This window comes from Triticum dicoccoides, chromosome 2B (genome assembly GCF_002162155.2).
Source record: "Triticum dicoccoides isolate Atlit2015 ecotype Zavitan chromosome 2B, WEW_v2.0, whole genome shotgun sequence".
In the NCBI taxonomy this organism is placed as follows: domain Eukaryota; kingdom Viridiplantae; phylum Streptophyta; class Magnoliopsida; order Poales; family Poaceae; genus Triticum; species Triticum dicoccoides.
Genome location: NC_041383.1, coordinates 806,637,768 through 806,652,590, shown reverse-complemented (window position 1 = coordinate 806,652,590; position 14,823 = coordinate 806,637,768). Strand labels below are relative to the sequence as shown.

General features: G+C 50.4%; 2 protein-coding genes across 2 annotated transcripts; both read left to right on the top strand.

The window, feature by feature from the left end:
- The first annotated feature begins 696 nt into the window (after positions 1-696).
- Positions 697-2,428, top strand: LOC119368915 (E3 ubiquitin-protein ligase PUB23-like). The gene has a single exon (XM_037634026.1). It carries the CDS (start codon positions 1,055-1,057, stop codon positions 2,336-2,338), a length of 1,284 nt encoding a protein of 427 aa, XP_037489923.1. The 5' UTR covers positions 697-1,054; the 3' UTR covers positions 2,339-2,428.
- A 2,221-nt stretch (positions 2,429-4,649) lies between these two features.
- On the top strand, positions 4,650-9,392 carry LOC119366466. Its single transcript, XM_037632206.1, has 2 exons — positions 4,650-4,843; positions 6,185-9,392. Exon 2 carries the CDS (start codon positions 6,199-6,201, stop codon positions 9,070-9,072), a length of 2,874 nt encoding a protein of 957 aa, XP_037488103.1. The 5' UTR covers positions 4,650-4,843; positions 6,185-6,198; the 3' UTR covers positions 9,073-9,392.
- The last annotated feature ends 5,431 nt before the right edge of the window (positions 9,393-14,823 follow it).

The window sequence follows — 14,823 nt, the reverse complement described above, 5'->3', positions numbered from 1 at the left end:
GCGTGGCAGCCGCAGGTGGCCGTGGCAGACGAATCGACCACCGGCGCTTGCGTTTGAAGAGAAGGATGAACGTAGAAAACACACCATAGCAGTACAGTGAAGATGCAACGGTAAAAGAAAATGGACTTGCACCAAAATTTTCTCAGGCGAACTTACAAATAGCCAGCCCCTTAAAAGAAATTATCAATGAAAGCGAGTGCATTACTTAATTTCTTGAAAACAACAGGGTACACTTTGAAACAAGAAGAAACCAACAAAACACCATGTAATACTTTGAAACTAACATAAACGTTGTCAAAAAATCAGAAAACATCGCGCAGATCTCAAAGCAGCTAGGTACCGCGGAGATGCATCCCGTGCATGCATGGTACTCCCTCAATTCCTAAATATTTGTCTTTCTAGATTTTTATACAAGTGACTACATACGGAGCAAAATAAGTAAATATATACTCTAAAATATGTCTATATACATCCGTATGTGGAAGTCCATTTGAATCTCAAAAAGACAAGTTTTACGAACGGAGAGAGTAGAATAAAATCACTGCCAGGCTCTTCGCTTCGTCAACTCTCTGTCGGTTCTGCTTGGCGTCTCCGGGCGCCTCATATGCAGCTTCCGAGCAGGACAGCGCAACGTCAATATTCGGACACGATGCGGCAAAAAAACATGACGAAAACATACAAAACACGCCCTTCCGCTTGGATTTATATTTTAAAAAGAATTGTTTAATGGTCGGGAAATCAGCCGGTCTCCTTCCAAGAAGAAGGATAGAGATAGAGTGGCCTGACCGAACCAAAGCATGCAGACCTGCACACGTCCTTGGGTTTGAATCCTCGCTACATCCATCTCGATCGATCTCACGCGTATACTATAAAATACTCCGCTTTGTCAAAGATTTCCTCCCACAATATCTCCAGCATCAACCGCTCGTAGCCATCGATCCGCCATTGCTCTCTCATTCTCCACTATCTCCACCAGTCTCACCACCACCATTGCAACAGCTAGAGGAAGAAGGAGGAGGAGAGGAAGGCCCTAGGTTGCTCGTGTTCTAATCTAATGGAGGAGGTGGAGGTTCCGTCCTACTTCGTGTGCCCCATCACGCTGGACGTGATGCGCGACCCCGTCACGCTCCCCACCAGCATCACCTACGACCGCCACGCCATCCACCGCTGGCTCCGCCTCGCCGCCTCCTGCCCGCTCACCAAGCTGCCCGTCTTGCCGGACTGCGAGCCCACGCCCAACCACACGCTCTCCCGCCTCATCCGCTCCTGGTGCGCCCTCCACCGCCCCGACGACGCCGTCGACCGTACGATGAACTCGGCCCCTGCCGACCGCGCCCGCCTCGCCGCGCTGGTGTCGCGCCTCGCCGACGCGAAGAACAAGGGACCGGCGCGAGAGGCCCTTGCGGCACTGCGCGAGCTCAGGGACGTGGCGGCGGAGGGCGAGCGCGGCAGGGAACTCATCGCCGCCGTACCCGGCTCGGCGGACGCGCTGCTTGAGGTCTTCGTTGCGTCGGCGACGTGCGCGCCGGATTACGCCGCCGCGGCGCTCGACGTCATCTCTTCGCTCCGGCTACCGGAGCGGTGCCTGGCGCGCGCCGTAGACAGGGATGGCGCGGCGCTGGTCGGCGCGCTCGTCTCCACCCTGCAGGGGCACTCCGGCTCCGACGCCGACGCGGCGTCCCGGGCACGCGCAGCCGTGCTCCTGGCGGACGTGACGGCGTGCATGGCGCCGAGCAGGGCGGCGTCGCTGCTGGAGCAGGTGTTCGTCGAGGCTGTGCGGCTGCTCCGCGGTGACGATGGCATGGGCGCATCGACCGCGATGGCGACCAAGGCGGCGCTTCGGGTATTGGCTGGTGCGACCGCCCACGGGCGAAACCGGGTGAAAGCCGCGGAGGCCGGTGCAGTGGCGGCGCTCGTGGACTTGCTACTGCTCGTGAACGGCGAGCGGCGGCGCGCGTGGTGCGAGCTGGCGCTGTGCGCGCTGAACCGGCTGTGCGGGTGTGCGGAGGGCCGCGCAGCGCTGGTGGCGCATGGAGCCGGCGTGGCAGCCGTAGGGGCGTGGGTGGCTGGGGCATCGATGGCGGCTAGCGCGAAGGCGGTGCGGGTGCTCCGATCAATCGCCCGGCACGCGGCGACGGTCGCAGTGGTGCAGGAGATGGCGGCGACGGGCGAGGTGGGGAAGCTGTGCCTGGTGGCGGCGTCGGCGCCGGAGGAGGGGCGGCAGTGGTGCGACGAGAGGACGAGGGAGCGGGCGCGGGAGACGCTCCGGCTGCACGCGAGGGCGTGGCGGAGCTCGCCGTGCTTGCATCCTACCCTCCAGGCCCTCTATCCTTGCTAATTGCTACACTCTTCTTTTGTACTAGATGAAACTAATTGGCACCGTAATTGTAATGTTTAACATGCTAATAATTGCATGTAGCAGCTTTGCATGGTTATTTTGTGATGCCAACTTCAGTTAAGGCCCTGTGTTGCTGGTACGAGCCCAACTCCGGGAAGATGTCGACGTTGTTGTTGAGATCCAAGAAACCCATTCCCCTCTCGAGATTTCCACCGGCGGATGAGCCTTCGGGTGCCTGCTGAGACGAGGGGAATTGAGAGAAGAAGGGGATCTCGTCCTCCTCATCGGCCATGGCGGCGGCGATTGGTGTGACGCAGGGAAAGAGCGAGGTGACGAGGAGGGGAACGAGTGGATGTGCGGTACGCGACGCAGGGAAAGAGCGAGGCGAGGAGGGGAACGAGCGGTGCGGGTCTAGATCGATAAGTCCCAATAAGCTCCTCCCTGAGAGTCTTATTTGATAAGTCCCAAATCACCACAATAAGTCCCAATAAGTCCCTTGTGTTTGGTTTAGGTGGGACTTATAGGGACTTTTTTAAGTCCCTAAACCCATAAGTCCCTGGAAACAAACACCCTCTAAGATGTCTCTGCCTTGCTTGCTGCTGATGGTACATTCTGAAGAAATGTTCAGTTAGGGCATCTACGGCCAGACTGAACAAATTTGACCTCTCAAACAGTCAGACCGAACAAATTTGACCCCTCAAACGTCAGCGGACCCGTCCGGTCAGTGTATGAGAGTGTTCGTTTTGACTCCACATTTATCTGCCCACGTAGCCATGCCCCTGTTTTTTTCCCTTATACGTCCTGTCACATGCATCTCATTGGTGGAGAAGGAGAGAATTAAAGAATATAATTGTAAAGAAAGAAAAAGATGCTCTATGGTGGCTCCAATTCTATGTGACAGACGTAGGATCACTTACGGATATGCCCGGGCACTCGTCATACTCATCTCATATATGATGGCAATATGATGAGTGTCGAACAACCTAGACATTTAAGGAGGCTTTGAGGGGTCTGGTTGGGTCAACTTTTTTCTTCTCTCTCATGTCCGGTAAGTGGTCCTACGTTCGCCCGGTCAATTTGAAGAGTCCGGTTGTAGATGCTCTTAGGTATCGGTCATGTTCTCTTCCGTGTTCTATTTGAGAAAGTGAGGGGGTGTGGGGGTTATCAGTTCAAGTTAAATTTATTCACCAGATGATAAATTCATGCGTGTGCCTACCGAATTTTCCTGGTTTTGTGTCCGCGATCTCAGTGATATATTGTGTGCTCTTGGTCGGAGATATTTGATTGGAGTTCTACTCCTGCGCTCCACCTCAGCACTCTTCGAGTACACGCGGCGGAGCTCTGCCATGTTTCCCTTGTCGGCACGCTCCACCTCGAGGAGGTCGTGGGCCTCTCGATCTTCCTTTAGCTTGCATGTGGACGTCTTCGGGGGTCGTCGGAGGCCAAATCCGGCACGTCGGCTCCGAAAGTGGAGGTTCAGATGCGCGTTTGCGTCGCGGAGGCACATGGATTGGGTGTCATATGCCCATGCCACCGAGTGGAGAAGAAGCCGATCCAAATGCGCTGGTGGGTTTAGCGGTCGGTAGTCTTCGTCAGCCACGCCCGCTGCCTCCACTACCACCACGCTGTCGTGTTGGTTCAGATCTCATCTATCTCCTCTCCCTCGCTTGCCGGATCAAGAAGGAGAGGACGCCACCGAGCCGTATGTGTGGTAAACTCGAAGGTGCCGCGCGTGCGGTACTAGATCGGATTGGACCGCGATTGGATCGTGGAGAGTACGACTACATCAACTGTGTTACGACGCTAACGCTTTCGGTCTACAAGGGTATGTAGACACACTCCCGTCTCGTAGCTATGCATCTCCTAGATTGGATCTTGAGTGTTCCTATGAATTTTTTTGATTTTCATGCAATGTTCCACATCGTCGAGCAATTTACTTGTTTTTATTATACATGACATCACCAAGAAAAGGAAATAACAAGGTATGATGCCTCGTGGGAGACACACATGTAACTTTTTGTCCCTCACACACTCACAAATGGGACACGCACAAATGCACGCTGAAGGAGTGATCTCGTAGTTTTTGTTCTCGGTGTGGTTGAGCCGAGCGATGCACGAAAGATCGATGAACAAAAATCTCCCGTGCCTTTTTTCCCTATAACACCCCGGCGCACCCACAAATCACCCGCTCCCCCACCCCCTCCCTCGGCCAGGGACCTTCCCGCGATTTCCCCATTCTTCTCTCTCCCTCAAAAACAGCCTTCTTCCCCTTTCTTTCCGTCCCTCTGCGCTCTGCTCCGCTCCGCTCTGCCATTCTTCGCACGCCGCACCCAACCACCGTCGCACCTCCCCCTTCCGCGGGCACGCTCCGTCCATCCACCGCGCGTCCCCCCTCACCCTCCGCCTCCGCGGCCGCATTGCCGACGGAAGCCTCGACCACGCCGCCAGGCCGCTCCCTCGGCCGGCAGGCTCCGTCGCCGTCTCCGGCGGCAGAGAAAGATACAGGTACTTCTCCCCCTTTCCCCCCTCCGATGGCTGGTTCTTCCTCCGATGTCTGTGATCTTTCCTAGTTTCTGCGGCCGATCCTCGTGGCCAGTGGTGCAGGCAGGCATGAACGAGGGTTTTCGGCCGCGTCCCGTACGCGACCCTGTTTCGGCCCAAGCTTCCGATTTTGGAAGGGGGAGGTTCGGCCAGACAGGGGGGTTTCGATTACTGCTATTTTTGCTGGATCAAAGCGCTGCGGATTTTGCTTGCTGGGTTTGTAGCGTGGACGAAAACCACCATCTTCTGAAGAAAGTACAGATATACTACTACTAGTAAGTACTAGGACGGTTGCTATGGAAATGCTGCAATGTGGAGCCCATCTGGCCTTGGATCATTCTTACTAATGTTACAAAAAGCTGCAGATTTGGTGCGTTGGGGTACATAATTAGTACTACTAGTGTGTAGGATGTAGTAGCTCTTGATCTGCACTAGATCACCTCTGCTCTGCTGCAGATGGTGTACAGATATGTATGGTGCAGGCAGCACCTTCTGAAATCACTTAAAACCACAATGAGACTACTTGCGTCTCTGCAGTCATACCGATTGCTCCTTTTGGTTTTGCAACAAATCAAATTTTGCAACTTGGTATGGGTCAAGTCATTGCTTATCATGATTATTAGTGTAGACAGCACATTGTGCAGTGCAGCTTGATGTGGATTAAGAGTGTAGACAGCACTTTGTGCAACTTACACCGGCTACAATTCCAAGTCTCTACTGGGAGCACATTTCTCCTTTTCTTTTACAAGGCGCCAGTGCTTTAGGTTTGCTGCTCGTTCGTTACCCGTGTTAAGAACTGATGCCATTTCATCATAGTTGCAGTAGTACCAAATTAAACAAGGCCATCATTGGAAGAAGTGGGCGCTCCACATTTTTTATACGCATGTGAGTGCCAACTGTTTAGGTATTTTTTGGATAGTGGAAGGGGAAGCTCTCTTGGGCTCTGCATCTCTCGACGTGCATGGCCACACTGATTGATTATGCAAGTTCCTTTTAGTTTTTGTGACTATCGATATTGCAACTTGATATGGGTCCAGTGATTACTTACTAGTATAAGGTATGCAACACATTGTGTGACTCAAATGCGGATTAAGAGTGTACACGACATGTCGTGCAGCTTACATGAGATTTCAAGGTCTCTACTAGTAGTACATTTCTCATCTTTTTTACAAGGTCCAGGTGCTATACGTGTGCTGATCATTCGATACTCGTGCTATGCATTTTCTGTTCATTCAATACTTGTGTTAAGAACTGATGCCATATCCTGTATTTCTTTGCTAAATAATCTTCTCCTCTGTGAAACAGTTGCTGTCACAAGAATGGGATGCAAAAGTGACCTGGCTGACCAGCCACAGGAGGATGGCATGAGTGCTGTCCCTGCTGAATCTGAAGAAGGCAGTGAAGAAGAAGAGCCATTTGAACGTGAATTCTACGATGATGATGATGATGATGAAGAAGACGACAATGATAGTGAGCCAGAAACACAGGCTGTGGATTCTTGTGAAGATCCTTTGGCAGAAGAGGAAGAGGTTAGTGGTGAGGAACCTTGCGATGTTGCGGCTCCACTTGAAGACGAGGATGCCAGTTACGAGGAACCTTTTGTTTCAGAACTCTGTTATGAGGAAGAAGACAGTGACGAGCAGGACTCGTATTATCCGGAGCCTCTCACTGATTCATACAGGATGCAGCTCTATGAAGTGGAGCCATGTGATGATCAGGTGGCTCAAGAGTACGAATTTGTGAAGAAGAAGTCCAGTACTGTGCAGACTATCAACAAGGAACGAAATATGAAAGTCGTCCTAAAACGGGCACTGAGAAAGGGTAGCAGCAATGAGCACAAGGCGGTACCAGTGATTGATGATATGGAAATGAGGCCGTTGAAGAAACCTTTATCTGTCAGGTTTGCTACTGATGTATCTTGTTACACATACAGTACTGAAAGTTTTGGTCCTGCCAAGTTAGTAAAAAGGAAAGCTCAGTTTGATGACCAGGATAGCCACTTGCGTAAGAGGCAAGAATACATACTCTCCTCGCTTAAGGATGGTTGCAAGCTGAAAGAAGTGGATGACACTAACCTGTATGTGGGTAACCTGCCAACTTCTGTGACTTCTCACAAGCTCATCGAGCTATTTCTTCCTTTCGGACGAATTGTCCGATCAAAAGTGGCGGATGATCGTTTCACTGGTGTAAGCCAGGGATATGGCTTTGTGAAGTATGCTGAACCTCGTAGTGCCACAGCAGCTATTGAACGCATGAATGGCCGCCTGGTTGATGGGAAAACATTAGAGGTTAGAGTAGCTGGACCTCCAACATCAGTATCCCACCCATCAAAGCAATCTGTGTCAGAAACTTGCAGTCTGCCCTCAAAGGAAATCGACTCGAGTAGCTTGTATGTCAGCCACCTCCCCTTATCCATGGACACGCTAAAGCTACTCAACCATTTTCGGCCGTTTGGGAAAGTAACTGAGATAAAGGTACCCAAAGATCACACCACAGGTTTAAGCAAAGGATATGGTCATGTGAAGTACGCTGATTCTCGTGATGCAGCTCAGGCCATCATCCATTTAAATGGAGTTCTTGTTGAGGGTAAAAGGATAGAGGTTCGGTTGTCTGACATCTCTCCAACACTGTCAAATTCAGCTGTGGGATCACACACCAATACCAGAACCATCAAGGAAATCGACATGGCAAATCTATATGTCTGCAACATTCCTGCATCCGTTGATACAAATAAGCTGATTGAGCTTTTCTTGCCATTTGGTAAGATCACCCATGCGAGAGTGGCGGCAGACCAAGGCGCTCATTCCGGTAAAGGATATGGCTTTGTCAAATTTGCTGATTCTCAATGTGCTGCCGAGGCTATTGCACTAATGAATGGAGCACTGGTTGAAGGGGAGACATTAATTGTCAGAGTTGCAGGCCTTTCATCATCAGCATCCTCCAGCTCAGCTGTACAAGGCTCACCAACTGCCTCTCCAGAAATCAACAAATCTAGACTGTACATCACTAACCTTCCACAGACCATGAACGCAGATAAGTTGGTTGAACTTTTCGTGCCCTTCGGTCGGATCAGCAAAGTCGTGATCAATCCGGAGTATAGCCTAGTGTACTATGCAGATGCAGCGTCAGCGATCACGGCTGCCGAACACATGGATGGGTACCTGATTGGTGGAAAGAGGCTAGTTGTCAGGGGATCAGACTCCTCTTGTCAAACCAATGCAGCAGAGCAAGCTTTATCACTGCCAGCTGGCAAGCCCGCGAAAGAAATTGATATGGCCAATGTGTATGTTGGCAGCATCCCGCCAACGGTAACCGGCGATCAGTTGGTCGAGCTTTTCCGACCTTTTGGACAAATTGTGCAATCTAGGCTGTTCCATGGGTATGGCATGGTCAGGTACAGCCACCCTTCATGTGCTACTGCTGCAATTGATCATATGGATGGTTACCAAATTGGAGGACGTACCCTGGTTGTGAGAGTAGCAGGCCTTCCTAATCCCGGGGATTGTCTAACACTACCGGAGCCTGGGAACGAGCAGAGGCAAATTGACATGACCAACCTATATGTCTGCCATCTCCCGCTCCATGTAACCACCGAAAAGCTGATTGAAATCTTTCTGCCATGCGGCCAAATCACTCAAGCAAAGGTGGTCATCGACTGGCACACTGGTGCGAGCAGGGGATTCGGGTTTGTCAAATTTGCTGATGCTTATGGCGCTGCTGTGGCTCTCACTCACATGAACGGTTGCCCGCTGGAGGGGCGCATCTTGGGGGTTAGAATAGCCGGTGTCCATCCGAGTGATATGGGCAGCTACATGGCGCGTCTCTACTCCCGGTTCACATTGCCTGACCCCACGACGATGGCGGTTGGAATACCAACATCATCGTACTGGCCATACTATTGTGCTGAATCGGCATACGCGGAGGGGCAGGGAGCTGATGCTGCTTCTCAAACATCTCAGGAGGAATCTGTATCGGCCGGTTCATTTGCCGAGAAGGGTTGTTCTTCTGTGTCAAGCCATGTCGCCGACAGTTCTCGGCAACATTCTTCAGCAGGTTGGGCTGGTCCGCCTGGTTTCAGTCCCCATGCTGGCCCCAAGAAGGATACCGCCACTGTGATGAAACCTTCCCAGCCTTGCTCCAAGGTCCATTTGGCACAGTCAGGAGGCAGCCAGAAAAGACGCTCAATTGTCTAGCACCGTCTGCTTCTGTTGATGCTTCAGTGTATTTTATATTGCTTCTGAGAAAAAAACATATGCTAACATAATTTGGTTTTAACTAGGTACTTAAGTGGTAGACTTTGATAGTTTGGGCGAGCTGGCTGGTGAAATTTGCTATGTGCTATTAGTTCAGTTCAAGTATCAGTTCAGTTCTGTTTTAGATAAAGAGAGAGTTTACAGTTTGTTTTTACGTTCTGCTCTTGGCCAGAGATCTTTGAACAGGATTCATGCCATTGTTACTCATTTAAAAAAAAACTGATTATGTTTACAGTTTGTTGTACTGCAGTTTCAAGTTTTCAACTGAGTTTGAATATTTTTTTTTCTTCAGCTATGGATGTGTGCCTTGTTCATTCAGCATTGTCATTCCAGCCCTCGTAAGTTTATGTAACATGTAGGCAAACAATCTTTTTTCCCTTTACTTCATCTCTTGAAAAAATGTCTTCTCAAACCAACGAATTCTTATCATCTACTAGGAGCACTGTGAAGATTCATATCATCTAGGAGAAAAAGTGAAGTGCAACACATACTGCCAATATGAACAGCAGTAGAGAGGACACAACAACCACAGGCTTTTCTGACAAGGATTGTGTTATTGCTTCAGGTGGTCTTCTTCTGAAGGCAGGCAGGCAAAACTGATTGCTGTGGAAGCCCATTCTCCCCTGCCAATCAACAAAGCATAACCAAGGAAGCAAAAACTTCACCATATCAACAAGGGAGGACGTTAGAAAAATGCAGCAAGATCTCCAAAAGCGAATGAAGAGCAAATTAATACACTAGTAGGCTAGTAGCCATAAGTACGTCTTGAGTGACTTTTTGGGAGTTGCTGCTATCGCAAAAGAAGAGGAGGTTGCGGTTGTAGTCCACCGCATCGCGAGCAGCGACCATGCCATACACGGACAATGGAATATTTTTAGGAGCATGAAACTTGGCAAGAACATCAAATATTTTTAGGAGCATGAACCTGACCATGTTAAATGGTTGGCGACCAAATCTGCTGATTCTACCATGAAATCTTGCTATCTGTATCTTATGACAATGAGGGTAACTTTTTTCCTAACCGCGTTAAATGGTTGGCGACCATAATTCTACATAAAGATATGACCATAATCAGCGATTGAAGACATCTATTCTTTATTGAGCTTAACCGAAGAACTGATAAGAATTTCACCATCACGTCCAACTGTCCAAGGAATCAATGTACGTAGTTTCTTGATCTACTACCACAAACCCAAGAACGATAGCAAATGACCACTACCCACAGTATGTGACTAAAACCAAAATAATCTGCAAACACATACTTCCAAAATAACACATTCTGAAACTAGCTAACAAGTTACCACTTAAATGTATCCTACATGGTTTTTAAAATAGCCCTAAAAATCATTCTACTCTTGTTTCTCACCTCTCACCTGAGGAGAGAGAGAGACAAGGGTCGGTCGACGGAAAGACGTCCCAATCCATCTCATAGAGCACCGGGGGTGCTTGTAGGCATGTGGTGCCTCTGTATCCATGGCTGTATCCGCGGCAGCAGCTACTGCTGCACGACTCTAGGAACCGACACGTGCCCCTCGAATGCTGCTCGCTTGTTTCGTCCTTTAGATGCATCGGCGACTTCTCCTTGCTCTTGAGGTCGACGATAGAGAGGGCACCGCCATGTTGTTCGACGAGCAAAGCACCTCTGGTCTCTGCAAAGAAGACCGAGCTTATTCTCTCGCTCCCCAGGCTCGTCAGCTGAGAGCTTTGCCAGGCGTTGTCATCTTGTTCTTTCTCTTTGGCTGCTACAACGTCATCTTGTTCTTGCTTGGTCCATAGATCTGCTACGCCGTCTTCTCCTATGGTAAGAAACGACAGCCTTCCGTCGACGGTGCATGGGATTGGCGGCCGTGGCATGGTGGGGTGCACTTCGATGGGTATCTCGGTCAAAGTGGCGTGCAGCGTGTCCATGCTTAGCTTAAGGGCGTAGATCTGATGGTTTTGGTAATGCATGAACAGCCAGTGCACGATGCCGTGGGCGACTAGGCCGGCGCGTGGGCCGCACCTGGTGTACCGGGAAGCCAGGTAGGACTTGACCGGAGCAGTCCAACCACCACCACCGCCGGGCGCGGCCGAGGAGTAGGCGCAGGCGTACGCAAAGCCGTCGTTGTTGTCCTTGTACATCAATAAAACTTGAAACGCGGATTGCTGATCCTGCTGCTGCTTGTGGTCCACGTCCACCGGAAGCAAACTAGCATCGCCGGCGGTGGTGGCGGCGTGGTCTGCGGCGGTGACGATCGCGCAGCCTATCAGATTGTTGTCCAAGTAGTCGTCCATGTTGAAGGGAGGCGGCGGGAGGAGATGCGTGCTCCTCCTGTCGAGGAGAGGACGGCACACAGCCAGGTGGAGCTTGTTGGGCCCGTCGCCGCGGTTGCCGGGCGAATACGGCTGCAGGAGGCGCGCGAGGAGGAAGCCGCGGCGCGCCGCCAGTGGCCTCGCGAGATGGAAGAGCCCGCGGTCGTCGCCGTCGATGGTGACGAACGAGTAGAAGGCACGGGGAGGATGACGCACGTCGTCGAGGCCGGCCTGGAGGTTGATGAAGCGCGGAGGCGCGTAGAGGCTGCCCTCGTCCCTCGAGTCGTCGCGGGAGTAGCACATCTGGGAGAAGACCCCGGCGAGGATGCAGGGGCGGCGCGCCGTGTCCGGCCAGAGGCCGAGGCGGCGGAGGAAGGCCCGGTCGAGGACGAGGCGGCGCCAGTGCTTGCACGTGGCCGCGCAGCGCAGGAGTTCCCGCAGGCCCGGCAGCCGCGCCAGGACCTCGCGGACGGCGTCGTCCCCGATCTCGGCGCCGTCGCGGCGGCGGCGTACGCGTGCGTTGTCCATCGATGGATCGATCTATCTCTTGGTGGTTAGGGTCCTCCCGCATGATCGTGTATTTGTCGACCGAACCAACGCGGCTGAACGCGGCTAGTAACCGTCGGGGCCAGCAATTTGCCCTAAAAAAAACCTGTTTATTAAAGTAGCATGAGCCTTGAAACAGGCCGGCCTCCAATCGTCAAAATCCGTGGAATAAAACAAAAACCTTTTAAGCGACTGCTTCCCTAGCTAAAAAAAACAATTTTGCAACAAATATTGAATAAATTCCTCGACGTAGTAACATTCACACCGAACTTTACAGTGATTGAGAAATTCCAGTATTAGTAAACTAAAGCGAGGAGATTTTTTAGCTCTTGGGATCCAAGGGCGGGTAAGACCAGATGTGTTTTTTCTGTCTGAAGCACATCTGAACAAAGCTAAGGCAGAAAAGCTCAAGGCGTGTTTGGGTTTTGAGGCAATGGCGATTTCAGAAAGCGATGGTAGAAGTGGTGGTCTGGTTATGTTTTGGTACAATAAGTTGGGGGTAACGTCATCACGAGTACATACCAACTACATTGACATCCGAATAAACGAAGGTTCCAACAACACATGGCGGTTCACGGGTCTTTATGGGGAGCCAAGTGGAGAACGGAAACATTTGACGTGGGACTACATAAGGGAATTACATGCTATGTCAGACATGCCGTGGTTACTATCTGGAGTTTTCAATGAAATTTTACATACCCATAAAAAAGAAGGGGGTGTTGCACGGCCCCAACGTTCCATGCAAGCTTTCAACGATGCCCTCTCTGACCGTGGTCTGGACGACCTTGGCTACACCGGCGACATCTTCCCATGGCGACGAGGAAACATACGAGAGCGTCTAGATCGTGCAACTAGTAACATTCGATGGGCGGACATGTTCCCTGGTTACGGTGTGTCGAATGAGGAATTCGATAAATCCGATCACCGACCGGTTCTTATTGATACAGAATACCAGCTCAGAGTACAAACTAGAGGACCTTGCGGCCCTCGTAAATTCGAGGCACGCTAGCTGGCTGAGGAGGACATCGAGACGATTGTTCAAGTGGCCTGGGACAGACGCAAGGCATCCGGGATAGCATCATTTGCAGAAAATACATCGGAAGTTCATGGCGCACTACATCGTTGGGACAGAGAAGTATTAAAGGGCCGACTGCATAGGCTTAGAGAGCTGCAGAAACAACTAAACGTAGTGTTGTCGGGTCCGCTGAATGATGCTGCTGCTGTTAGGAAGCACGAACTGCACCTGCAAATTGAAAAGTTACTTGAACAGGAAGAGATATATTGGCTCCAACGTGGCTGGGCTGATTGGCTAACCCGGGGAGACCAAAATACAGATTTCTTTCACCGAGCTGCTAATGGACGATAAAAAAAGAATTTTATCAAGCGGATTCAGAAGGAGAATGGTGAATGGATAGAAGAAGAGGCGCTCATCAAAGCTCATGCTGCAGCTTACTTTTCAGGGCTCTTTACATCTGGTGTTCTGGAACCGAATGCTCATGTCATAGAGAAAATCAAACCACATGTTAATGAGGCGATGAATGCTGAACTAAACAGGGCCTACTCACGCGAGGAAGCGAAGAAAGCGATGTACAATATCGGCGACTTAAAAGCCCCTTGCCCGGACGGGTTACATGCTGTTTTTTATAAACGGTTCTGGCATATAATTGGTGAGGACTTGATTGATGAGGTGTTGCTGGCCATTAACTCAAGGAAGATCCCTGAGGGGTGGAATAATACCACCATTGTTCTAATCCCGAAGGTTGAAAATCCAAATGTGATTACACAATCTCATCCTATCAGCCTATGTAACATGGTACACAAGGGTGATCTCTAAACTTCTAGCGAGCCAGCTTAAATGTCTCTTGACATATATTATTTCACCAAACCAAAGCGCCTTTGTTCCAGGGCGGCTCATCACGGATAATTTTCTTGTGACTTTTGAATCATATCATGCAATTAAGAGGAAAACGGTTGGTAAATATGGCACTTGTGTGGTGAAACTTGATATGCACAAGGCTTACGACCGGGTCGAGTGGTGTTTTCTGGAGAAGGTTTTACTAAGACTGGGGTTTAGGCCCAACTGGGTGGCATTGATTATGGAGTGTGTAAAATCTGTAAGGTACCAAGTCCGAGTTAATAATGAGTTATCTGATTATTTTGTTCCGTCCAGGGGTCTCAGACAGGGGGATGCACTCTCGCCATACTTATTCTTGCTCTGTGCTGAAGGCCTTTCTAGCCTGATTACGCATGAAGAGGAGGCGGGTAATTTGCTTGGAGTTCGGGTTTGCCGGGACGCCCCCCGGTTTCACATCTACTGTTTGCCGACGACTCCCTTATCCTTATGAGGGCCGATGCAACAAATGCTAATAGTCTCCGGAGAGCACTGGACAATCATTGTGCTGCCTCAGGACAACTGGTGAGTGAAGCTAAATCGAGTATTTCCGTTAGCCCCTGTACCCCTGTTGAAACTCAAGTCAAGGTCTGCACAACTTTAAATATTATGGCAGAGGCGATCACGGACAAATATTTGGGACTACCCCCAATTGTGGGAATTGATAGGTCAGATTATTTTCAACATCTTATTGATAGAGTTTTGAGCAGAATAAGGGGTTGGAAAGAAAAAATGTTATCTGTGTGAGGTAGGGAGGTCTTGCTGAAGGCAGTGATACAGGCTATCCCGTCGTATGCTATGTCAGTTTTTAAATTTCCCAAACAGGTGTGCAATAGCATTACAACGACCATGTCTAAGTATTGGTGGGGCGATGATGATATAAAAAAGCATATGCATTGGTTTGCATGGTGAAAGATGTGTGTTCCGAAAGAGAGAGGTGGCATGGGATTCAGAAACTTGCA